Source organism: Equus caballus, chromosome 5 (assembly GCF_041296265.1).
Source record: "Equus caballus isolate H_3958 breed thoroughbred chromosome 5, TB-T2T, whole genome shotgun sequence".
In the NCBI taxonomy this organism is placed as follows: domain Eukaryota; kingdom Metazoa; phylum Chordata; class Mammalia; order Perissodactyla; family Equidae; genus Equus; species Equus caballus.
In genome coordinates this window covers 35,696,093-35,721,776 of record NC_091688.1, presented here as the reverse complement: position 1 = coordinate 35,721,776, position 25,684 = coordinate 35,696,093, and the positions used below count along the sequence as shown (strand labels likewise).

General features: G+C 40.4%; 1 protein-coding gene across 3 annotated transcripts in view; it reads right to left on the bottom strand.

Annotated features, from left to right (window-relative positions):
- Window positions 1-1,043: 1,043 nt before the first annotated feature.
- The window catches only part of SLAMF6 (SLAM family member 6), a 69,841-nt gene continuing 45,200 nt past the window's right edge, over window positions 1,044-25,684 (bottom strand). For all 3 annotated transcript variants that reach the window (XM_005609962.4, XM_070266928.1, XM_070266929.1), the window contains one exon: window positions 1,044-1,602. In XM_005609962.4, coding sequence (XP_005610019.1) covers window positions 1,573-1,602 — 30 coding nt within the window. In that variant the 3' untranslated portion in view covers window positions 1,044-1,572. The remainder of the gene's footprint in view (window positions 1,603-25,684) is intronic.

The following is a 25,684-nucleotide window of genomic DNA, read 5'->3' as shown; positions in this document are numbered from 1 at the left end:
TTTGATATCTTCACAAGGGTATCAAAGAGACATTTCAAACTTAACATTAGCCATCCAGAACTGATTTCCTACCCAAATCTGCTTCTTCCCTGGTGATCGTGTTTCATTAAACAGCATCACCATCCGTCTACTTGCTCAAGCTAAAAAACTTAGGACTTATCTTTGCTTCCTCTCTTTTTCTCTTTCCCCACATTCAGTCCTTTTATCTGTTTCTGGAACATGCCATGCTCTTTTTCAATGAAGCATCTTTGCATTAGGTGCTGTCTGGAATGTTTACCACTTGATCTTCACTTATTAGGCTCTTGTCATTCAAAGATGAGCTTAATATTACCTCATAGAGAGGCTTTCTATAAACAACTAATATAAAGTAGTTCAACCTGTAGTAGCCTTGGAAGATGAAGATGGTGTTTCTCTCTGGAGCAGAGGCAATGACTTAACCAGTCTCTTGAGTATGGCTCTGTGTCAGTAAGTACTGACTTTCAGTTTCACGTGACTGGTGGTGGTCCAGGCTCAAGGAAACAAATTTCCGGTTTTGGTTTACCAAAGCTCTATTTCCTCAATACTGATACCATCAGTCTTAGCTTTGGGAATATCTCAACTAAGTCACCACTGCTTTATTGCCTTGTGGCTGGTGCTGTCGGGCAGCTTGTTGCATTGTCACAATAACATCCTGTCCTCCTCCCACTCAGAGGAAAATGAACAGCAATCAAACACCATTTGGACAGCTTGTCTCAATCTTCACTCTCACTTCTCAGCCTCATTAATAGGTAGAATAGTGGGGATGCTTACCCCTCAGCTCTTCTGCATCACTGTGATGAGAACATTTGCTGATGGATCCCAGGGAGTCTTTCATATCTCCCAACCTGGCCACAAAGGGCCCTTGTACTTTCCTCTTACAGAAAGCCATGTCTCTGATAGCATTTCATGTGCATTGCCAAAACTGTCAACAACTGTAAAGGATCTGAGATTTTATCCCACTTGAAAGCTAACAAGTTTGCCTGCCACTGTTTCATGGATGCTGACAGAGACACAATACTCCTGGATCAGAGACAAAGGACTTTATTACTCATGGCCCAACAGACAGCAAAAGCTTCATGCTTGCATTGGTACCCCTTGCCTCCAAGTCCCATTGGATGATACAGAGAAGTCCAGGTGGATGCTTTGCATGCAGTAGGTTCCTGTCACCGCTGAGGAACTCTGAGCTTAGGAAATCCCCATATTTTAAAGGACATTTACATGGGACACAAATATCTTCACATTCTGACCATTTCATATAGTTCTTTCCCAGACTTCCTTTTCACCAATCTTCAAATTTCGTTTTTCTTTTAAGTGTCTGACCAGGTAGCCAGCCTGTTAGCTACTGTTCATGAGTCATGTAGATACATACCTCAGGCATCTCCTTCCAATCAAAGTGGATGACTAGATGTGCTTCTCAAAGTTCTGCCCACTGGAGAGGTTTTCTTTCACCCACTTTGAAGCCACCACTGAGTGGAGTTGTAGTGGGGAGGCCGTACGCTTCTGTTTGGAGCTGGTGTAGTGTGCAGCTCTAGGTCCACACCTTCTCTTCCTCCATTAATTGTTCACAGGGACTTGACCCTGAGGCTGCAGGTGTGGAAAGAGGGAAGAGATGGAAAAGCATTTGAACGGTTACTACGCCACCTGCTTATGCAGCTTACTGTGCATTCTGCACCTGTTCAGGCCCAGTCTGCTATATTCCACTTGTGTTTTATAAGGATTGATGTGAGTCACGTTTAATTTTATACTTGGTGGTTCAGTTAACACCCAGCTCACGATGGGCAGTTGCGCTGTGTTTGGTGTCCCATGGTAGACATTCAGTCTCAACCAGCTCCCAGAAGCAAGCCAGGAACTGCTTTTCAAATGGAGAAAGGACGTCAGCACAAGGAGCCACCAGCTTATGCCAAATCTCTAGGGATCTCCAAGGCTCCCAAGGAGGGGGCAATCAATCTAAATTTGATTACAAATGAATGCAGGAGTTTCAGGCCTAACTCTGTTTTGTAAAAGAGGTAAAAATGACAAAAAGATCTAATTATAATTTTAAAAGCCTGGGAGAAATTCTTTTGAACCAAGCTTTAGAAAGTTTTAACATTGCTTAATAGAATAAAAACAAGAAAATTAAATTTAAATTAGATTTTACTTACACTTCTAATCAAAATGAACCTTGCAATGAACAAAATTATTTTGTGAATTTGGGGTTAAGTTATGGCTACTTCTTTTTCCTTGCTTGCAACAGCATGAAACAAAAATGCAAACATGGCATGTTCATTAATTGAAAACTTTGCGTTTCTGTTTTAACAAAAAACTGATTATATGAAACTATCTAAATTCCTTATACTTGTCCTATAGGTCAAATACCTATCTATTATTTGAAAGTATGTAAATCTAAATATAGATAATTATAACTACATTGAGTTATAATTTAAATAAGTGGTATATGTGTAAATAGAAACAATAGTGTATCTCTCTCTCTCTCTCTATATGTCTCTCTCTATATCTATATATCCGCCCTGGGTTCCTGGCACAGAACACCTGAAACCTTGCAGTCTCCTAAGTGATAAGAGCACTAGGAGCATCTTTTGTTCTAATATTTGGTCTATGACCCAGACTCCTGACACAAAGTTCTTAAATCCTTTGGAATTTCCTGGGTGACAGCAGTGTCTTTTGTTCTAATGAGGTGACTCTGGGTGGGCCCCTGGATGGTTCCTGGATGGGGCCTGGTCACCAGAAAGACCAAGCCAAGATTAGAAGCTTGGAATTTTCAGCCCCCCGACCCCCATTCTCCAAAGAGGGAGAGGGGCTGGAAATGGAGTTAACGACTGATCATGCCTACATGATGAAGCCTCCTTAACAATCCCAAAAGTATGGGGGTTCGGACAGCTGATTGGTGAACATATCCATGTATCGGGAAGGTGATGCATGCCAGTTGCACAGGGACAGAAGCTCCTGTGCTTGGGAACCTCCTGGACCTTTCCCTATGGATCTCTTCATCTGTATCCTTTATGACATCTTTTATTATGTAATAAGCTGATAAATGTAAGTAAGTGTTTCCTTGAGTTCTATGAGCCATTCTAGGGAATTATTGAACCCAAGGAAAGGGTCATGGGAACCCGAATTTATAGCCAGGTATGGGTGACAACCTAGGACTTGTGATTGGCATCTGAAGTGGGGGCAGTCTCATGGGACTGAGCCTTTAACTGTGGGATCCAACGCTAACTCCAGGTAGATAGTGTCAGAGCTGAATCGAATTGTAGGTCACCGGCTGGAGTCATGGAGAATTGCTTGACGTGTGGAAAACCCACACGAGTGGTGTCGGAAGTGAAGTATCGTGAATGTGGTAGTAATGTGAGAGTAAAAGAGAAACATACAGGAGGAGAATATTTTTCCTTACAAAGGTGCGCTGAATTTAAAAAAATGTACAAAATTGAGGTGGGAGGACCTAGCAGCTGAGAGAAAGGAAAATTCGCCTCTGATTTTGTGGGCTATGCTCAGTGTGAGGTAGTTAAGAGCCTTTTTGTTTGTTTGTTTGTTCCGTGTATCCTGCCCAGGTGGCAAAACATTGCCTCACCAGAGTGAGTATTCTTCTCAAAATTAACATTTAGACTGACTCTGGCTATCTTTTGAGTACTTCATTAATTGTAAAAACAGGAGTTTCTCACTTCTGGATGAACGACTATTTCTGAAGTTCTTTTCTTGCTTTCTGTTTTGGTTGTCATAAAATGGTTAGTGTGGTTAATAACACAGCGGGGCTATGGGCCTTTTTCTATTCAGAGGTATCTTTGTTCTTATCTTTATCAACTGACCATATTCCCCTGGCAATTCTGTCAAATATGGCTCTTCTCTAAAATCAGATTACACATTCAGAATTCTTAGGAACTAATACGGTGTTTTGTTTTCTTTTTCTTGCACCCAGGGTGCAAGGTGAGGGCAGAGTGGGGACTGTTGGCACAGTCCATCCTGTTTCCGTGGCAAATACCTCCTGCTTCCTATTTATTTTTTAATGTTCTATAGAGAAATAGCACACTTGAAATTAAAAAGAAAAAAGAGTTTCAGAGTAGAAAAGCCAAGCTGTCTGCTGGCTCTGCTGAGGCAGAAATCCACGGGGGTCTGAGCAGCTTGCGGCTCTGTCTGAAAAGGGACTTTGCACACTCAGGGGCTGCTGCTCCTGGTAGCCTGGAAGTCTCTGCTGATCGAGATCACTGGCACAGCTGGGTTCCCTGGAAAGGTGACTTGGCATTTGTTTTAGACCCCTCTTTGGACTTTGGCACTTTCCCTGAATCAGGGGGTTCGATCGGTTGACCTCTAGATGGCTTTTTGAAAGGACTTATTCTCTTGAGTTCAAGAATTTCAGTCTTGCCCTGGCAGGTTGGAGTTAGGAAGAGTATGGTTTAACTCTCTGTTGAGAAACTCAGGTGTTGCGTTCACACCTGACCCTGCAAGGAAGGCAGTGGAGGGTCTATCCTAACTCCTGTAGCTGCTTTGCCTTCAGCGGCGTCAAGGTGATAGCATTGCCTTTGTGATATATGATAATGGACTAACGTGGACACGTAAGAGGATAAAAATGGTAACAGTCATAGTGCTTGCATGGAATCTTGTGCTTTTTCAAAAGATATTCACATAATTTTCCTTTTGCATCTTTCTGAAACCCTCTAAAAAATATGACAGAAGAGAATGAAACCCAATAACATGACTAACACTCATCAGTTATTTGCAAAGTGCCAGGCATTGCACTAAGCTATTTATACACACTGTTAGAACTGCTTCATTTAAATTCATGTGTACATATCATAACAACTCTACACGATAGGTAGGTACTACTGCTACGGCTGCTTTACAGATGAGGGAATCAGTGCCTGAATAAGTTATCAGGTCACAAGCATGCAGTTCATAAGTGGCAGGGCTGGGATTCAAAGCCAGATCTGCGTGTTTCCAGAACCCCAGCACTTAACCACTAGTCTACACTGCTACTTTGTAGAAACAGAGGTAAAGGATCCTGTGTGGTCTTAGAACCCAGGCTGGAACCAAATTACTCATCTCGGAACTAGGTTTCCTGACTCCTATCCAATGCATCTTTCTTTCTTTTTTCTTTTCTTTTTTTTTGCTAAGGAAGATTTGCCCTGAGCTAACTTCTGTGCCAATATTCCTCTATTTTTTTGCATGTGGGACACCTCCACAGTGTGGTTAGTGAGTGGAGTAGGTCCACACCTGGGATTCAAACCCATAAACCCAGGCAGCCGAAGCAGAGTGTGGGAAACTTTAACCATTGGCCATGGGGCCGGGCCCTCTTTTTTCATTTTTTATTGTGAAATATATCATACATGAATCATATTGCATAAACACACACACATATATTTTATATTGAGCCATGTGAAATTGTCAATATTTGCTCAGATTTGACACATAAAAATGACAATTTTGTGATTTAATATAGTATATACTATTTAATAAACTAGTTTAAAGTTAAAGCAAACCCAAGTATAACCACCATCCAATTTAAAGAACAGAACATAGCGCTCTGTGTGCCCCTCTCAGTCACATGTCCCCTCCCCCCGCCCAGGTAACACTATCTCGAATTTTGTGAGAATTGCTTCTTTTTATAGTTTAACAACTGTTAAACCTTAGAGATGTTGGCATCCCTAGAGAATATGGTTTACCTTTACTTGTTTACATCTTTTTATAAATGGATCATACCGCAGGTGCTCTTTTGTGACTTGCTTTTTTCATTCATTCTTGTTCGTGAGATTGAGTTAGATTGATGCATGCAGCTACAGTTTTGTTGGTTGTTGGTGTATAATATTCCATTATATGACTAAATCACAGTTTGTTTATCCATTCTACTGTTGAGGAGCATTCGAGCTGTTTCTGGGTTTGAGGTGATAAGCACAACGCTTCTAGAAACATTCTTACATGGTTCTCCTGGTGCAGGTGGCGGGAGTCCCTCCAAGTCTAGGACTGTACACTTTGGGTAGAATTAGTGAGTGGAAGATGAGACTAAACTATTGATAGCAAATTACTCCGGCCCTGCAGGTATAACTTATACTGAGTTTGCATTGCTCCATTGCCCTCTCTTACACTTGGTATTCTCAGACCTTAATATTTTTGTCATTTGAGATGTGTAACGGTACTTCCTTGTGGTTTTATTTTGCATTTCTTTCATTGGTAAAGCGGTTGAACTATTTCTCATATCTCCATTGACCATTTGGATTTCCCCTTTGCCTTTTGGGGAATGCCCGTTTACGCCTTTTGCCTCTATTTTATTTTATTGGTTCCCTCTCTCTCATATGTGTATTCATAGGAATTCACGATACGTTTCTGGATATTAGTCCTTTGTCACTTACACATGTCGTAATATCTGCTCCCAGTTTGTGGCTTGGCTTTTCACTTTCCTTATGATTTTTTGAGGTGAACAGATTAAAAAATTTTTAATGTATGATTATGATTAGTGCTTTTGTGTCTTTTTTAAAGAAATCCTTTCTGTGCCAAGATCACGAAGATATTCTCCTAGATTGTCTTTTAAAATCTTTATGTTTTGCCTCTTACTTTCAGGTCTTTCATACTCCTGGAATTGAGTTTTGTGTATGGTGTCAGAGAAGGAGAGGTTCAGTTGTTCCAGCGTGATTTATTTAAAAAATCCATCCTTTTCCCGCTGACATGTACCATCACCTCTGTTATATGTCACTTTTTCATCGCTTCTTCCAGTCTGGGTGACTAAAGCCCTCTGTTCAAATTTGAGAAGGATGGAATTACTAACTTTGTGTACCTGTTCTTTCCTCTTTCCATTTATTGTTTCCATGTGGTTATTTTACAGATGTAGTAGTATGAAAATACTAACGTACAATCAGTGTTGAGTATCTCTTAACTTCCTTGAGTCAGTTCCAGGCCGACTGCCCCATTCATGAGGGCTTGTAAGTTCTCCTGGATGGCATGTCCCCATCTGCTGCCCTGCCCAAGTCACGCTGATCAGAGCTACATGCGTGGTGACTCTTGTCAATAGCTGACTCTCAGGCTTTGGTACTTTGGGGAGAACAAAGGGATAATTCAAGTCATCAAGCAAAGAATTAAGGTAGTGAACCAGAGGAGCGCTGCCCGCAGAAGTTATGTAACAACTTCCAAGGCCCTGGAAGCAAGAAAACCTGGGTCCTTGCTGTAACTATTTACTGTGTGACCTTAGGGTGACCTCAGTTTTCTTATTTTGGGGACTACATGAACTCCAGTGACTCTTTCACTTAAATTCAAATGGAACTCTGTCATCATCTTTCTTTGCGACTATGTGTATCTACACATATGTAGATTTTAGTTTCTTTTTCTACGGCTCCAGTTTCTCTTGCAGCGCCTACTTGGAGGGAGTGCTTACTAAATACCTGATTTCTTATCCATTTGAGGAGAACAGCACTGACACACCCAGCGAGGAACTGGAAAGGAAGTCTCCTAGGTGGTGAGAGTTGGTGAGAAGTCTATGAGAAAGAGTGAAGGCCCATCCGGTCTGTTTCCTGGGTCACAATAAAGCTCTGTAACCGTACATGTGCCTCTTTGAAACTGTTTCCTTCACTTGCAAAGGAGGACACTAATACCTATCTCATTTGCTTTATAAACCTTTTGGGAAGATCAAATGAGATATTACAAATACAAATAATACAGTATTTTTTTAAATGGAAGCAGTTATATATGCATTCACTGGGTTCCCACTCTGATCCGGCATAAACAAATAACACATGATGCCAGCCCTCATGGAGTTCGCAGTCCAGAACTTCCACAGAGACAACATGCTATAGTGGAAAGAACACCAGAATGGAAACAAGAAGCCCTGCTTCCTGGTGTTGTACTTGTTGTGTGACCTTGAACAAGTCTTCTAACTTCCCTGAACCTGAGCTTTTTATTTGTAAAATGACTCAGGAAAAAATAAACCACACAGTTGCTAACATCTCTTCTAAATTTCCCTGATTCTACATCCTTGGACAAACCACTATTCCTCATCTTTTTTGCCTCCTTAAAAGATATTATGAGGGTCAAGCAAGATTTGAAAAAGGACTTTGAAATCTTAATGGGCCGTACAAATATAATGTGTGGTTATTGCTTTCCCCCCTGTCCCCGTACTTGGTGTGAGTGAGTTTCAGGATCAGCTATGTAATTTGCATGGCCTGTTGTGAAACTGGTGGACAGATAGCCATTCATGATTAGGTAGCTAATAACTAAGGTTATTTTTTCAGGCTGTTATTAATTGTGGCTTTTAGTTATTTGCCCACCCATTGTTAGCTATGCTGCTTATTCTTAAAAGTCACGTAGGTAAGCAATATATTACCAGACTCCCACTGGGTTCCATATAGATAACATCTCTGATGCTTGGGTCACCATGGTAATGGGCGTTTAAGTTGTTTTTCAGGAACTGAGAGTCAAGTCCTTGCCCAATACGAGTTGGTTGAGACCACTGACCCGTCAACTGGGCCTGTGCGAGTGTCTGATAGGTCACCCTTTGACATTAGGGGGGCTGAAAACTCCACCCTCAGATCATGCTAATGCCACCATTTTGTGAACATGCGTCCTATGAAGAGCCATGAAGCTTGACCATGTTTGCACAGATCATTGATCACCTCTCTTTTCCTTACCTCCAATCATCTATCCCCACACTTCAGACTAGCCTGCCCCTTTATCCCATAAATATCCCTAATTCTCATTTTTGGGGAGGCAGATTTGAGGCTTATTCTCCCATTTCCTCACTCAGCTGCCTTGCAAGTAAACCCTTTCTCTGCTGCAAAACTTGTTGTCTTGGTGATCGATATACTGCACAGTGGGCAAAACAGGCCTGGTTCAGTAACAGTTGCAAGAAGAAAACAGAGCCTCCTATTAAAAAAATTATTAAGAATTGCAGGAGGGCAACAGCAGAGTATTAAACCCAATGCAAGGACCTTCTAAGTGTGTGATCGGACAGGTGATAAGCCCATAAAACCAGCCCCGATGGTTTGGTAATTTCACAGCATCCAACACATCTGCTCTCCTTGCATCCTTTGGTGGTTTACGGGATTATGACCCCTCCACCAGTCTTTTTACTTGTCCAGTGCAACACACAAGAACCAGTCAGGCAAGTTATTACCTACCTAGAAGAAAGTGAGGAAATTCATGGGATGGGGTAACATACGCAAATGTAAGTAATCTTAATGTTAGTTTCATATTTAATTACACAGCTGCATTTTTGATCTACTTTACTGACAGGTTCTCTTGACTTGGTCGACTTTAGAATTCTGCCTTGAAATGGTTTTATACAGTCCCTTGCACTTTTCTGCTGGTGTCACCTAACCTTTTCCTCTGTTGTTTCTAGTCCTCTACCCCAGACATGCTCCATAGCCATCCTGCAGCTCCAGCCCATAGCCCAGTGCTGTGCTCAGTTCCCTCAGCCTGCTCTTCTACTTTAAGGCTTGCAGGCTTCTTTCACCTCAGCTTTCTTTTTGAATCTTAAGTACCTAAGGAGAATTCGTTTTAAACTTTTCTTGGGTAACTTCCTTAGATACTAATTTAATTCTCAGTCCCAGAGATTCTTAACTTTTTCCTATAACAGAGATACTTTTTGTTTTTACAATCTTAAGACTGCTGGAGTTGAGAATTACTGAAGTTATTGAGCTGAAGGTTAGGGCATATGGGAGCTGGCCTATGTAAGGGCTCAGTGCTTTAAAGGAACGAATAAGTGCGATAAATAGACCTGGCCAAGGATGAAATGGGTTGTTAAATAAGATAACCACTTAATTATCACTGAATGTTGTCTAAATATGTTGGATAACTACCCACCAGATGTGTCACAGAGGCATTTGAACATGGGTGGGAGTTTGAGCTCGATGCTCTTCAGAGCTTTGTAACTCTGAAAGTCTGGGATTCTGTGTCTCAAATTTCTTACCAGATTACTTCTCCTCTTCTACCTTTTTTCAGTCTCTTAAATTTCAAATGGGCATGAGGATCTTTTTGGGGTGATGGAATGTTCTAAAATTAGACTGTGGTAATGTTTGCACAACTTGTAAATTTACAAAAGATCATTGAACTGTACACTGTACACTTACAATGGATGAATTTATGGTATGTAAATTATACCTCAATAAATCTGTTTTTAAAAAGTCTTTTAAGGCTATACGTGTCATATTTTAAAACAAGGTGCTTATTTTACGTTATACGTTATGTATGTTTGAAGTATATGCTAAGAATTGGGATATTTTTAAGAGACTAGATAGTCAAATAAGAAGTTAAATTTAATGCTTGGAAAATTATCTACGATACATTAAAATGATGTAAACTTAAAAAAAGAATATGAATTACAACTAAAGCTATTGACTTATTCTTTTAAAAATTATTTAGTTAGTTTTAAATTTACATACTGCGAAATTCATTCCTTGTGGTATATCATTCTGTGGGTTTTCACAAATGCATACAGTCATATAACTAACACCACATTCAAGATACAGAAAAGTTCCATCACGCTAAAAATTCCCTTGTGGTACCCATTTGTAGTCAACCCCTCTTCCCACCCTCAAACTCTAGCAACCACTTTCTCTTCTCTTTCCCTTTGGCTTTGCCTTTTCAAGGACATTATATGATATATAAATTTTGAAAACATTTTGAAACAACAATTACCCATTTTAATTTTTTTAAAAATTGAGGTATAATTGACATGTAACATTGGTGTAATGCCACCATTTTGTGAACATGTGTTCCTATGAAGAGCCAGGAAGCTTACATGGCTCTTACATGGCTCTTACATGAGGCTTACATGTTATTATTACAACATAATAATTTGATATTTGCATATATTGCAAAATGATCACCACAGTAAGTCTAGTTAACATCAATCATCATACATAGTTACAAATTTTTTTCTTGTGATGAGAACTTTTAATATTTACTCCCTTAGCAACTTTCAAATATGTAATGCAGTATTATTAACTACAGTCACCATGCTATACGTTACATTACATCCCCGTGACTTATTTATTTTACAAGTGGAAACTGGTACCTTTTGACCACCTTAAACCATTTCACTCACTCTCCATTCCCCACCTCTGGCAACTGCTTATCTGTTCTCTGTATCTATGAGTTCAGTTTTCTTTTTGTTTTTCTTTTTTTTAGATTCCACATATAAGTGGGATTATGCAGCATTTGTCTTTCTCTGTCTGACTTATTTCACTTAGCATAATGCCCTCAAAGTTTATCCATGTTGTCAAATTTAAATTTTTAAATTATAAAAATAATGGCTATTTCGGGGTTGTGGGAATTTCCCTGCTGATAACTAGTCAGATTGAAAAGGGTGTGATAGTCACAGACAGGATGAGATTAGTCTGTTTTTAGTTACACTCATAGAATCACACACGGCTTGGACTGGGAGAGGTTTCAGAGTCATTTAAACAACACCCTAACTATAAATATGCAGAAACTGAGGTCCAGAAGAGAATTGTGAGTCTCAAGCTTATGTAACCAGTTGCAGAGCTGGCCTAAAACTCCATTTCTTAAGAGTCAGCTTCAGTGTGCTTTCAACTAGTATATACCATGATTTTTTACTATTGGTTTTGTCTGACTCTCAGTTCTAGCATAAATTCCACCTCTTTGTACTTCCTCTGCCACATACCTGATTGCTGATGATCAGAACAATACGTGGCAAATATCACTAACACTGGAAAAGGATGGTTTTGGAAAACCATCACATTAAATTAATTACAATTCCTAACTCTCTGCATCATGAAACTGTAAGTCACTCGCTAATATTTATTTGATGGCTATTCATTCCTCTATTAGGTCAAATGCCCAAGGGAAAACACACAATCCAGAATCAAGTCATTTTGAAAGGTGAGAACTGGAAGGACCTGTGGAGATCAATTAGATGGTTCTGAGGCATCCTTAAGCATCTCTAGAGTCCCCACCTGGAGCACCTCAGCAGAGGGGTAAGAAAAGGGATCGAACAGTAGGTGTGCTGCCTTTTCTAATTAAATCATCTGGTATCATTATCATTCTTCCTGAAGGACTTCCTTTAACATTTCTTGTAGTACTGATCTGCTGGTTATGAATTTTTTCAGCTTTTGTAAGTCTGAAAAAGTCTGTATTTCAGCTTTGTTTTTGAAGGCTGTTTTCAATGGGTATAGAATTCTAGGTTGACAATTTTTGTCCTTCATTCTCAAGATGTTGCTTCACTGTCTTCTGGCTTACATTGTTTCCAATGAGAAGTCTGCTGTCATTCTTATCTTTATTCCTCTGTACATAACGTCTTTTTTCTCTGGCTGCTTTTAAGCTTTTCTCTTTATCACTGGTTTTAAGCCACTTGATTATGATGTACCTTGGCAAAGTTTTCTGAAGTTTCTTGTGTTTGGGATTTATTGAGCTTCTCGGATCTATGGGTTTATAATTTCGTGAAACTTGGAAAGTTTGACCATTATTTCTCTGAATTTTTTGCCCCTCCCCTTTTCCTGAACTCTAATTACATGTATATTGGTCCATTTGAAATTACATGAAAGGTCAATGATTTTTGGTTATTTTGTTCTCAGTCTTTTCTCTTTCATTTTGAATAGTTTCTATTGCTATGACTTCAAGTTCACTAATCTTTTCTTGTGCAATGTCTCATGAGTTCTTAATTCCACATAGTGAATTTTTGGGTATCAGACATTGTATTTTTTATCTCTGGAAGTTCAATTTGGGTCTGTTTCATATCTTCCCTGTTTCTCCTTAATGCTCACATTTTCTTCTACCTTCTTGGACATTTAGAATACGTTTATAATAGTATTTAAATGTCATTTCCTACTCATTTTATCATCTGTGTCATGTTTTAGTTCTGTTTCCAAGTTTCACGAAATTATATATTTATTTGTTTTTGTCCTCATTATGGGTCATATTTTCCTGCCTCTTTGCATGTCTGATAATTTTTTATTGGGTATCGGATATTGTGAATTTTAGGTTATTGGAAATTTTTGTATTCTTTTAAATAATTTTGAGTTGTGTGTGCAGTTAATTTACTTCCATTCTTTTATTCTTCTTAAAAATATCTTTATTTTGCCTATCTTTTTTTTTGAAAGATATTTTCTCCAGATAGAATTTTAGATTTAGTGTTTTTTATTTCAATATTTTAAAGATGTTGTTTGTCTGCTGGCTTGCAAATTTTTTTTACTAGAAGGCTGCAATAATTCTTATCTTTCGTCTCCTGTATGTAGTGTTCCTTTTCCCCCTGGCTTCTTTTAAGATTTTCTTTTTATCACCAGTTTTCAATAATTGGGTTATGATATTACTTGGTGTGGTTTTTATGTGTATCTTGCTTGGGGTTCATTGAGCTTCTTGGATCTGTGAGTTTATAGTTTCATCAAATTTGGAATATTTTTGGCCATCATTCCTTGAAATATTTCTCTGCTCTTCTCTCATTGAGTCTCTGATTACATGTATTTTTATACTGGTTAATAGTGCCACAATCCACTGAGGTACTGTCCTTGTCTCTTTTTTAAGTGTTTTTTTTCTCTCTGTTGTTCACTTTGGATGGTTTCTATTACTGTCATCAAGTTTACTGAACATTTCTTTTGCAACTGTTAGGCCCAGCTAGTGAATTGTCACATCAGATATTGTATTTTTCAACTTTATAGTTTCCATTTGGTTATTTTCTGTTTCTTCCATTTCTTTCCACATGAACACAATAAGGAGAGAAGTGAAAGATATAGAAAAGAAGCAAATGCAACTTGTGCTTAAAAAATTTTTTTTTTAATTGAGCTAGCCACAATAGTTCACCACTCAGATCTTTTGTTGCAGGAAGCCTAATTGGTTGATGGCCCCAGCAGTATGCTCTGAACCCACCGTTATGTTCGTACTGAAACCACATTTTTCACAGGCTGCTCCTAGTCAAAACTGGATGTGATACGAATACTAATGCAAGCTTTTTTCTGCAAGATGCAGACTCCTCTAATGGGTGACTTTGGCTTGAGGACTCAGCCTAGCTGAAACTTTCTTAGAACTGCACAGCAGTCTGAGACTCTATTAATGCAATCCTTCTTTCTTTTTTCTCTTTTTCCTAAGGGTCAGATCTACATCATGGTCTGAGGGTCTCTCCACTTCCCCAGCACCTTCTTCTTTTGCTGTCATAGACATCTCCTCCAATAAATCTTTGGCATCTTATTTCTTGGAGGATCTCAACTACTATAGTTATTATTATCATTATTTTATTTTTATTTGCGGTCAGTATAGGATTTCATTTAAATAACAGTTTCCAGATCTAAAAGTGTTAGAGAACTGGTGATCTATTTTACATCATTTATGGTTGAGCCCTGGTAGGCTGGTGGTTAAGACTCAATACTGTCACTGCCATGGCCTGGGTTTTTTTCCTGGTCCAGGAACCACCCCACCCATCTGTTGGTTGTCACACTGTGGTGGCTGCATGTTACTGTGATGCTGAAAGCAATACCACTGCTATTTCAGATACCAGCAGGGTCACCCATGATGGACAGGATTCAGCAGAGCTTCCAGACTAAGACAGACTGGGAAGAAGGAGCTGACTACCCACTCTTGAAAAAATGGCCTTGAAAACCCTATGAATAGCAGTGGAGCCTTGTCTGATATAGTGCCAAAAGATGAAAGGATGGTGCAAAAAGACGTTGCAGGGTTCTATTCTGCTGTACACAGGATTGCTAGGAGTAGGAATTGACTCATTGGCACTAAAAACAATAGTTGGACTGAAGCTCAGTTGTTTCTTTTGAGCATTGAGTTGCAAACCTAAATCAACCTATATTTTGGCAATAGTCAGGTCATAGAGGCTTAGTTTTTCGTCTGGTGACCTGAGGCCCTAGACAAAGAATCAGGAGCCCTGACACTATACTAACTCCTTTTTGGTACTAGACAAGTGACTTAACTCCTCTAAGCTTATTAAAGGAGTTGGGCTGGCTCATCTATATAGATTCTGTAACTCTAAAATGTAATTTTATGGGTTAGTAAACTTAAGTAATTTACCTGACCAATTATCCAAAAATTTCTTAGGGAATGTCTGGATTGGATTCTTTTCCTAATAGCCAACTAATGGCCCAAGACTTTTCTTGCATTGAACTGTCCTTAACAAAATATCTTGATAAACCACTCACGGTATAGGATGTGATCTGAGGACGTGGATTTCAGGACCAATACAATGAAAAAAGTGGCAGAACTCTTTGGCATACAAAAGAGAAGGAATTTAGTTTTTTTAAAATAATTTTTAATTTGTAAATTTAATTATTTTATTGAGGTAGTATTCGTTTATAACACTGAGTGATTTCAGGTGTGCATTGTTATATTTCAGTTTCTGTATAGAGTGCATCCTGTTTACTACCAATAGTCTAGTTTTCATCCATCACTATGCATATGTGTTCCTTTACCCCTTGGAAGGAACTTAATTTTGATTCCAGGAGGAAACAGGAAAGAGAAGAAAGAAAGAAAAAAGCAAGGAAAAAGAGTGAAGCCATCAAAAGAGTCTAAAACTATGGGGCTGGGCTGATGGTGTAGTGGTTAAGTCTGTGTGTTTCATTTCAGCAGTGCGGGGTTCGCAGGCCTGGATCCTGGGCGCGGACCTACACGCTGCTTATCAAGCCATGCTGTGGCAGGCATCCCACATATAAAATAGAGGAAGACTGGCACAGATGTTAGCTCAGGGCCAATCTTCCTCAGCAAAAAGAGGAGGATTAGTGGCAGATGTTAGCTCAGGGCTGATCTTCCTCACCAAAAATAAAAAAAGTATAAAATTAGAGAGATACGTAGGGGGGACGTTCCTGGGGGTAGAATAGGAAAAGGGCTTTTAAGGCTAGATCTCTAACATTTAATTGGAAGTTTTTTTTGCTGTATTAATTAGCCTTATGCTTGAAAGTGACGTAAACCCAATGCAAAGAAGCTTAAATAAAAAAGCGATCTTAGTGACTTGCAAAGTTTGGAAAGATACCAGGAGAGTTTGTAGCATCTAAGGAGAGTTACAGAAACCAAAGCTGCAGGAACTGGAAGCAGAAACTTGAATTAACATTGCTGGATCTCTCTCCTCTCCCTTCTACCCTCCTTTCCTTCTTTTCCCATCTTGCTCATCTCTGTGACTCTGTTTCTCTTTCCATGTTGACTTTACTCTTTCCTACTGAACACAGGACTTTGCCTTGTGGCAGGAAACATGGTTATTGCAGGACTCAGCTCAGCAAGCACAGAAAGAGAGTTTTTTTTTTGTGCCCATATGCCTATAAAAATTCCAGGGACGTGTTCTAATTAGGCCTGCTTGGATTACATGTCCATTCCTGGGACAAATCATGAATGCCAGTGAAATAGGGCACTATAAATGCCTTATGCAGATCATGTGATGACATTTTTGCCTAGGGGGAAAGGGTCTATTACCAGAAGAATAGGATGGAAATGCTTGTAGGGAAGATAAAAATAATACTTGCCACTTCGTTTTGCTTCAGTGTAAACCAATCCCTTTTCCAAAAATTCTCCATACAATCAAAAGATTCTTCTAACCATGCAACAGCTTTGTGTAAATGAGGCTTTTCAGGTGGAAATTTTGGAAAGAATCCTGAGCCTCACGTAGGTTTAAGGTAGAAGGAAATACAAACAGGTGGCCAAATGATCAATAAACTGAACTAATTTAGCAGAAGCAGGAATTTGGAGCCAGAAGTGACCATGAGAGCAATGCCATGAAAAAGGGCATTGTATTGGCAAAGGATGTAGAATGGAGGTTTGAGTCCATCGTATGTACTCCTGTGATCTGGAATGGGGCAAATTAAAGATTGTTGACCATTTTTCCCATGGGGTATATTTGTAGGTTCTTCAAAAATTCCTCTGCTGGTAATCTTTAACTGCAATTCCTGTGATGTGGGTGATGCCTCTTATTTGATTGGCTGGTTTTAGCTTCAACTCTCAAGGCTGAATTTCCCAAAGTTTCTCATGGGAGACCTTTATGGAGTGACGAGCTTTCAAAGTGGCTCCAGGTTAACTCCATCTTGGAAAGCCTATGTCCGGTCTAGGGAAGCATTCCTACATTCCTGTGCCACTATCTTGGATGGTCTGTCTTCTTTCTTTCTCTGCTCCGTGGCCTCAGGCCCATGTATCCACAGCCTCTCTTTATAGTCCTTATATACCCCAAATTCCAGAGGACACATGTCCCTCTGAAGATCTGCCATTTATGGTTTTATTAAAGCCCATCTGACTGGTTTGAGGTGAGGGGGAAGTCCCCTTCTCCCCTGCTGTGTAGAACACAGCATTCCCACAGTTCTTTCCAAAGAAATTCTGTCCTTCCCCTTCTCTTCAACTTTAACTCCTGATATAGGTGACATGTTGAGGGCCACAAAGCCAACTTTTGGTCATTTCCTTTGTAAATTCCTGAAAAAGTGAGCAAGCTTGTTATCGCCCAAGGTAGGGTCATCTGCTCGTCTCAAGAAATGCCCATAGTCAGGAGGCAAGGTGGTAGGAGCAAAAGGGTTTCTTTATTACAGCTTGCTAGCAAGAGGGAAGATGGCCAACTAATATCCGAAAGAATCATCTTACAGAACAAAGACTATAGGCCAGTTATATAGGGGCTGGTTTCTAGGTTGGGGGAGGTGGTTGGTTTCTGGGTCAGGGCAGACATCGGTCTTAGTTCCTGATAGTTCTTTTGTTTTACTGGATATGCATCAGAGACCAGAGCAACACCCCATACCCTGATCTTTCAGTCATCATTGACAATGGCTATCAGTATAGGCTCTGCCCAAGAGTCATCACATTCCTAGAGAACTCAAGAGGACAAAGTTATCATCTTATCGCAGCTGAGAGGAGCCATAAAATCTACAGAGTGTGTCTGGGTTAGTAAATCAGAGGTTATTTAAAGTTAAAATGTGGTTTCTTTTCTACAATATGGCTTCCCTTATGTCAACCTTGTGTTGAGCTGGTATCACGCTTAGTAATGTGGGAAGAGCTTAGCATCTATTGTTTTATTTTTGGTTTTGGAGACTTAGCCCAAACTGAAAAAGAAAGAATTCCATTTTAAGCATCTTTTATACATGCATTATCCCACTTAAACATTTGGGTGTATTGGTCCCATTTTACGCAGTGAAAAAGCAGTGAGAAAGTTTATGTGACTTGTTTGAGATCATATAGATAGTAAGGGGCAGAGATAAAATCTGAACCGAGATCTTTCTGACACCACAGTTTATTCTCTTTCCACTTTAGAACTTTTAATTGATTACCAGGGAGGCCTAGAGTCTTGTGGTTAGTGCTCTGAATCAAGCCTGGGAAGCCTTGATCAAGGACTGGTGTGTCTGACTCACCATCATGTTCTTAGTCCCTTCACCTCCGTGTCTGAGTTTTCCTTTATGTAAGCTGTGGAACATAATAGTAACTTTTTTTTTTTTACTGCTTCCCAACAGACCTGTGTTGGTGGTGAGGTTTGAAGGTGGGTGGGTAGGAAAAGAACTGATAGAACTAACGTATATTGAACACACACTGCTATGTATGTCCGGGCAGACTCTGTGATAGACTTTTTACATCGACTATTTGATCTAATCAGAATTGATTAAAAATGTTTAGCAACTGGTGCAGCACGGTCAGTGACCAATCAGGATAACACTGGCCAGTAACAGTCATTTGGCTGTGCCTGCAAGGCCTGCCTGAGTACAGCCTTGAGGAAACAGGCTTAGGGAGGTTGAGCAGCTCATGGAGGTCAAAGAGCCAGTGAAGAGGGGACAGATGCTCTCAGGGTTGTCCCACAACAGAGCCCCTGCTCCTTCCAGCTGCTTGAACAAACACTGCAGAGGTCAGTGGCTGCCCAGGGTAGAGCTGATATTATTCTCAGATGTAGGGACTGTGATGTTGTTAGGAAAAAGGTAAACAAAGCTAAGAAGTTTTGTTTTATGGTTCTTCTTTCACAGGAAGACTGTTTTGTTCTTTTCTCTTATCTTCTCTTTCTCAGGCCTCTGGTGGACTGAGAGTAGTTCAGTTATGAGCCTCCAAATCGTAGGCTCTGACTTTTACTTCCTCTCCTTGTGACAGCACTTCCCAGTCAAGATACATTTAAAATACTGAGAGCGACACAAACGGAAAAAAGAAAGAAAGAAGGATGGGAGGAGGGCGAGCAGAGAGAGAGAGACGGTGAAGGAAGGAAGGAAAAAAGAAAGAGAGCAAGCAAGCAAGCATTTAGACTAGGGCTAGGTCCAGGGCTTATATCTACAGTTTAATCAGATAGGCTTACAGCCACCGACCGGAAAGTTTGCAAATTCAGAAGTCATTTCTGGCTCTCTAACGGCTTTCAACATCAAAGGGCTTCAGAGTCCCCAGCATATTCACCTGGCACTAGGGCTGTGGTGTGGCTTCATGACCTGAGAGGGGAGGTAAGCGTGGAAAGTAGACTCAACAATTTCTTTCTTTTTATTTTGAGGGAGATTAGCCCTGAGCTAACATCTGCCACCAATTCTCCTCTTTTTGCTGAGGAAGACTGGCCCGAGCTAACATCCGTGCCCATCTTCCTCTACTTTATATGTGGGACGCCTGCCACAGCATGGCTTGACATGACGCATAGGTCAGCACCCAGGATCTGAACCCTCCAGCCCAGGCCACTGAAGTGGAACATGTGAACTTAACTGCTGCACCATTGGCCCCTCAACAATTTCTTGTGGAAAAACCAAGGACAAACAGGAAGAATTAAAATAGGAAATGACTCATAAATGTAGAAGGGGGTGCTCCCTTCACCTTTATTATCCCCCGCACAGACAGGAGTGTTTCCATTAGCTTGGTTTTAGGATTTTTTCCCTCAACAGCTCAGACTCTCCTAACTCCCTCCTATGAGGGAAATTCAGGTTTTCTGAAGTCCCTGCCTTCTTCTTTCACTGACTTCTCTTAAGCATCTTTATACTGAATCCTTGTGTTCAGTATTTGCTGTGAAAGAAAACAGGGTCAGAGATTTGTAAATGCATTTTAAAAAAACACCAGCAGCAGTTGCAAATTTTGTGGGCGTGGTAAAACTCATCTGATAAACGGAAGTCTCTAGGGTTTAGAAAAGCTCCTCAATAGGCCTCTTTTGTTCAGATCTAGGCTCCAGACTGTGTGACTGTGACTGTGACTGTGATAAAGAGTTTAACTTGATCTGTATAATAGAATAACTGGTGTGTTTCAGTTTTCCCTGGGGAGAAGAGGAGTAGTGTGCTGGCAAATGTTTAACAACCACCTCTCCAATAAAAATAGCAATAAACAAAAACCCCCCACAAAACCCTGATTTATAGTGCTTGCCCATTTCTGTGGCAGAATTTGCATAAAGATGTGTACCATTATATAGTATTTCCACTATACAGATACAATAGATATAAATTATCTCAAGAGCATAGAATAGTAAAGGGTAGTGAAATAATTAGGAAGCAATGCATTTTGAACACACTACCTTTTAAAAATATAATTTATTTAAATGTAAGCTTATATAATTTAGTTTTTTGGAATGGCTGTGTTTACACAGGCTTGCAAAATTCCTGAAATTTTAACAATTGACTTATGTGAACCTGTATGAGCAGGTTTTAGGAGACCACTAGCTTTGGGGGCCCTGCCACTTGAAAGGAGGAGAGAGAGAATGAGCTCCCAGGAAGGGTACATGCCAGAACCTAAAGAAGATGATACCCGCACAGGGATGACCAAAGGTCTTTGAGGACAGTGCTTTAAAGAATTCAGTTTTAATTTGTTTCCTATTCTGTGCTGTGCTGTAGACTCTGGCCCTTTTCCTTACATCTTTAAGTGGAAGTGTGATAGACACACAGACTTGTGTTTGGCAGTACTTTGAGGGTCAGAGTCCATGCTAGTGATGAAATAATGTGAAAAGAACACAACTATAGAAGATGAAATGACAATAAATGTTGAAAACTCTGTAGGAGCAGTAATTTGGAGTGAGAGGTTACCAGACAAATATAAGTACTGCTCCCTTCCCACCCATCTAGCAATCCTCAGAAATAGGGATTTCCAACTGAGTGTGGGATGGGCCTTGAGGTGTTTTATGAGGTGTTAAATGTTAAAGGAAAGAGTGACACTAGAAAGCTAGAAGACTTAGAAACATTTGGTTTAAATATTTAAGAAATACTTTAAAAATGCTTTAAATCAATAAGATTGACACAAAGAGATAAGGCTTGATTATTTTCTTTGGGTAGTGGATAAAAGAAGAGTTGTTCCTACTTGAGGGGTGACTTTCCCATCCCTATTTTACTTTTGGCAATAGGGATGCAGGGCAACGTGTACTGCTAAAGTTAATTCACATGTTGGGACCCACAAAACGGAGGTTCCCCCAAATCTAAACCTAAATTGGCCTGCACTTATGGAAAACACCTGTCAAGGAAACATAGCAAACACCAATCCCAGTCCCCCAACTCAGCTTAGCTGGTTTATCCTTCCCTGGAAAATAGGACCTGCCAGCCTTATAAGGAAATCCCCAACCTCCTAGCCAGTCATGCCTGTGTCCCTGCTGCCTCTTCTAATGCGCTATAAAACTCCCTCTTGCCCACAATCCCTTGGGAAGAGTGCACCACTGCTTGTGAGGCACTGTACCCCCTAATCCATGGACTGTTTCCTCTTGAATAAAAGACATCAAACTCGTTACTATATTGTTTTAGTTTTGCCATTTGACAGTACTAAAACCAAGTTCCAAAAGTTATGCCAGCAAAATTAATACAAAATTGCTCCAGATATCCAGAAACTTTAGACATTCAGATGATCTGACCAGGAGAAACAATATGCAAAGAAAAGCTAAGCTGCCAAAGAGGCTGCCACCATGCCTTCGTCCCAAAGCCCTGTAAGGGAGTTCCTTGGGTCATCATTCAGAGCCCACCAACTCTTAATTCATATATATGGTAAATGTGTTAGAAGCTTGGAACTTTCAGCCCCATCACCCATGTTCCAGGAAGGGGAGGAGGACTGGAATGTGGAATTAATGATTGATTATTCTTATATGATGAAGTCTCCATAAAACTCCCAGCTTTGGTTTGCTGAACACATGGAGGTACTGGGAAGGTGGCGTTGTCACCCAGAGAAGTCTCTAAAAAACATTTTCCATGTCTAATGCTTTGTTTTTAAGTTGTGCTTGCTTATAGGAACCAAGGCAGAACATTGCCACCTGGCCAAATGGCAGAACTGGTCCAACGGAGAAAGGTCCAAGATGGCAGGCAACGGGCTGCCGAGTGCAAAAGGAAGTATGTACAAAAGGTGCAGTGTGCAGGAAGGGAAGATCTGAACATGCCTCAACTGCCCCCCATGCCCAGTGATGACGCAGAGACCCCTCTCCTTTCACATCCCATAAGAATCCTGTTCACCTTCCCTTCAGGGAGAAGGTGTTTTAGAGCATGAGCTCTGCCTCCTCCATTCATTGATCACTGAATAAAGTTTCTGCTCTGCTATTCCAAACCCTGTCTTGTTCTATTGGCGAGAGTGGCTCTGGGCAAAAGCACTCACTTTTGGGTTACCAATCCCTCAGGGCTCGGTAACTGTGTGCCTAGTGAGGACATGGTTGTAGCACATCACATGATGTCCTTACTTTTAAGGCCGAATATCTATTGGGTTTTCTTTTTTTTTGAGGAAGTTTAGCCCTGAGCTAACTGCTGCCAATCCTCCTCTTTTTGATGAAGAAGACTGGCCTTGAGCTAACATCCATGCCCATCTTCCTCTACTTTATATGTGGGATGCCTACCATAGCATGGCTTGCCAAGTGGTGCCATGTCCGCACCCGGGATCTGAACTGGTGAGCCCCGGCCCCGAAGCAGAATGTGCGCACTTAAGTGCTGCACCACCGGGCCGGCCCCTCTATTGCGTTTTCAATTTCAGTGATTATATGCTTCATTTCTAGAAATTAAATTTTATAAAATCTTACGTTTTGTTTCACTTTATGTTCTTAATAATTTTAAGCACAAATATTTTATATTTTAGTTCATGTTGTCAACCAATTCTTTTAAGTGCTTGAAGGTTCTAATTCTCTCTTTTTTTTAAAGATTGGTACCTGAGCTAACAATTGTTGCCAATCTTTATTTTTCTACTTTTTTCTCCGCAAATCCCGCCAGCACATAGTTGTGTTTTTTTTTTTTTTAAGTTGTGAGTCTTCCTAGTTGTGGCATGTGGGATGCCACCTCAACATGGCCTGACGAGTGGCACCATGTCCGCACCCAGGATCTGAACCTGCAAAACTCTGGGCCATTGAAGTGGAGCTCGCGAACTTAAACACTCGGCCACGGGACTGGCCCCTAGTTCTATTTTTTTTTTTTTTTAACAAGGTGACTTTTACTCATAATAAATTGTTTCCTTGTATGCTTTGAATTTTTTACTGTATGCTCATATTTCACAGATGTTTGTTATTATTATTTTTTCTATGAGAATCCTTTTCTGGTCTGGGTTTTGGGACTATCCCTTCAGAGCATGTGTGTGAGCTCCAGAGGGATATCATATGTCAGACCAACTACTGTCAGTTTCTTGATTTGAGGACTCCAAGGCCATATGGATAGTATAAATTTGAATCTTAAATCCAATATAAGGTGGAGACCTATGGCTTTGAATTCTCAGAGGAGACTTTGTTTCCTCCACTCAGCGCCTCGGCAGATAGACAAGCTTCTTTGTCATCTCCCAGTTCAGGTGGATGGATTTTTTCCCCCCTAACTCATCACATAGTACAACCATTGGATGGTCCTGACTTTATGTGGGGTTTTCATTTTCATCTCTCTACCTTGAAATGCCACAAGGCCTCATTCTCTATTTTTAAGTAGGATTAAGATCCAAGACCCTGGGTTGACTTTAGTATTGTTTTTATTTTGAATTATATATGGCTGAAGTACTGAGGTAGCTAGCCCCCAAGATGGCCTCCAATGATCCCTCCCTTCTTGTATTTATGCTTTTGTGTAGTCCCTCTCACATCGTACCAAAGTTGTTCTATGTGATCATTAGAATATGCAGAAAGGATGGTGTATCACTTCCAAAATTCAGTTTAAAGACATCAGGGCTTTGACTACCCTCTCCCTTGGATCATTTACTCTGAGGGAAGCCAGTTGCCATGTCATGAGGACACTCAGGCAGCTTATAGAGAGATCCATTAGATCCAGAAATACTGTGTCTGGCCTATAGCCAATGAAGATCTGAGACCTGCCAATGACCGTGTGAATGAACTTGAATGTGGATCCTCCAGCCTTCAGATGGCTGAAGTCCTGGCTGCCATCTTTAGATTGTGACCTCATGAGAAACCCTGAGCCAGAACAACCCAGCTAAGCCATTCTCGAATTCTTGAATCTTGGAAACTGTGTGAGGTAACAAATGTCTGTCGTTTCAAGACATGCTAAATTTTGAGGTAATTTGTTACATAGCAATAGCTAACTAATACAGGTACCATAAATGTTTTACTAGTTTAAGGCCTTAAAGATATAAATCTATCCTTGATAATCTTGATCTAATACCTTAATCTTCTCGACTCAGATCTTTGTTTTTACCACTCTGTTCTATATTTACAGACTAGACCCTGCCGGTTATCATCTAGAACTGCTCCACCTGTCTGAAACATTAAACTTCTATATACTACATTTTGATCACAACTTTTTATCCTTCTATCTCTTGTGTCATTTCTCCACACAAATTATAAGCCTCATAAATATTTCTAGTCCAATGACCCACTCATTTGTTCCCAGTTTACTTGTCCCCTTTCTGGCCTCACTTTGTTTTTCTACCATAGTCGATCTATTGCTTTTCTGTATGCTGAACACCTATATCTTTTGGGTCTGCTCTTCCTTCATTCCACATGGTATTGGTGGGGCTGTTGGTCATGTGGCCTAATCACTTCCATGATAGGTGTGGACCCAGGCTGTCCTACCAATCCTTGGACAGATTTCTGGAGATTGATATGCACACTGTGAGAGAAAGGGCCAGGGTCAGCCTATGGGGTCATGAGCTCTAAGAAATATGCAAAAATGGTGCTGCTGGAGATTGTCTTGCCATTCTTGGAGAGATTTGGGAGAGAATGAAGTCAAGCAGAGAGCAGCAGAGCTGAGAGATGAAGAGAGAGAATGTTTTTGTGACTTTATTTGAACCATGGGTCCTGCTGGGCCTACAGACAATTCTCTCTCTTGGACATTCCAGTGATATGCCATTACATCCTCTCCCACCTTTCCCCCCCCTTATTCTGCTTTATAATATTTTTGTTTTTTTTACAACCAAAAGCATCATGACTAACATACTTAGAAAGCCTGGACCTCCGTTTCAGTTATGAACACATTTGGTTGCAAATCACCAGAAAACACAAAAATCATGTCTTACATAAATAAGGGTTTATCTGCCCTACATAATAAGAATCCTGAGGCAAGGCAGAGCCGACACAGCAGCTCCACAACACCGTCAGGAGCCAAAGTCCCTTCTGCCTTCCTGCTCTGTCATTCTTAACATCCTGACTTTGTCCTCCTACATGTTGCCTCAAGGTTGCCAAGGGGTTGCTGGTTCTCTAGGCCTCATCACTATGCTCTAGGCAGAAGGAAGGAGGAAATAGGAGAAGCATAATTTACAGACTTATGCTTCTGTCTCATTGACCAGAAGTGTGTCACATGGCTTCCCCTAGCTGCCAGGGAGCTGGGAAATTAAGTGTTTAACTTTTACTGTCTGTGTATTAGAGGTAGGCAAAGGAAAGAAGAGTTGGAAATGGACAATCTCAAGTTGACAACTTGGATTATCTTCTGGATCCTAGCACTATAACTTACCCCTTTACCTGCACTAT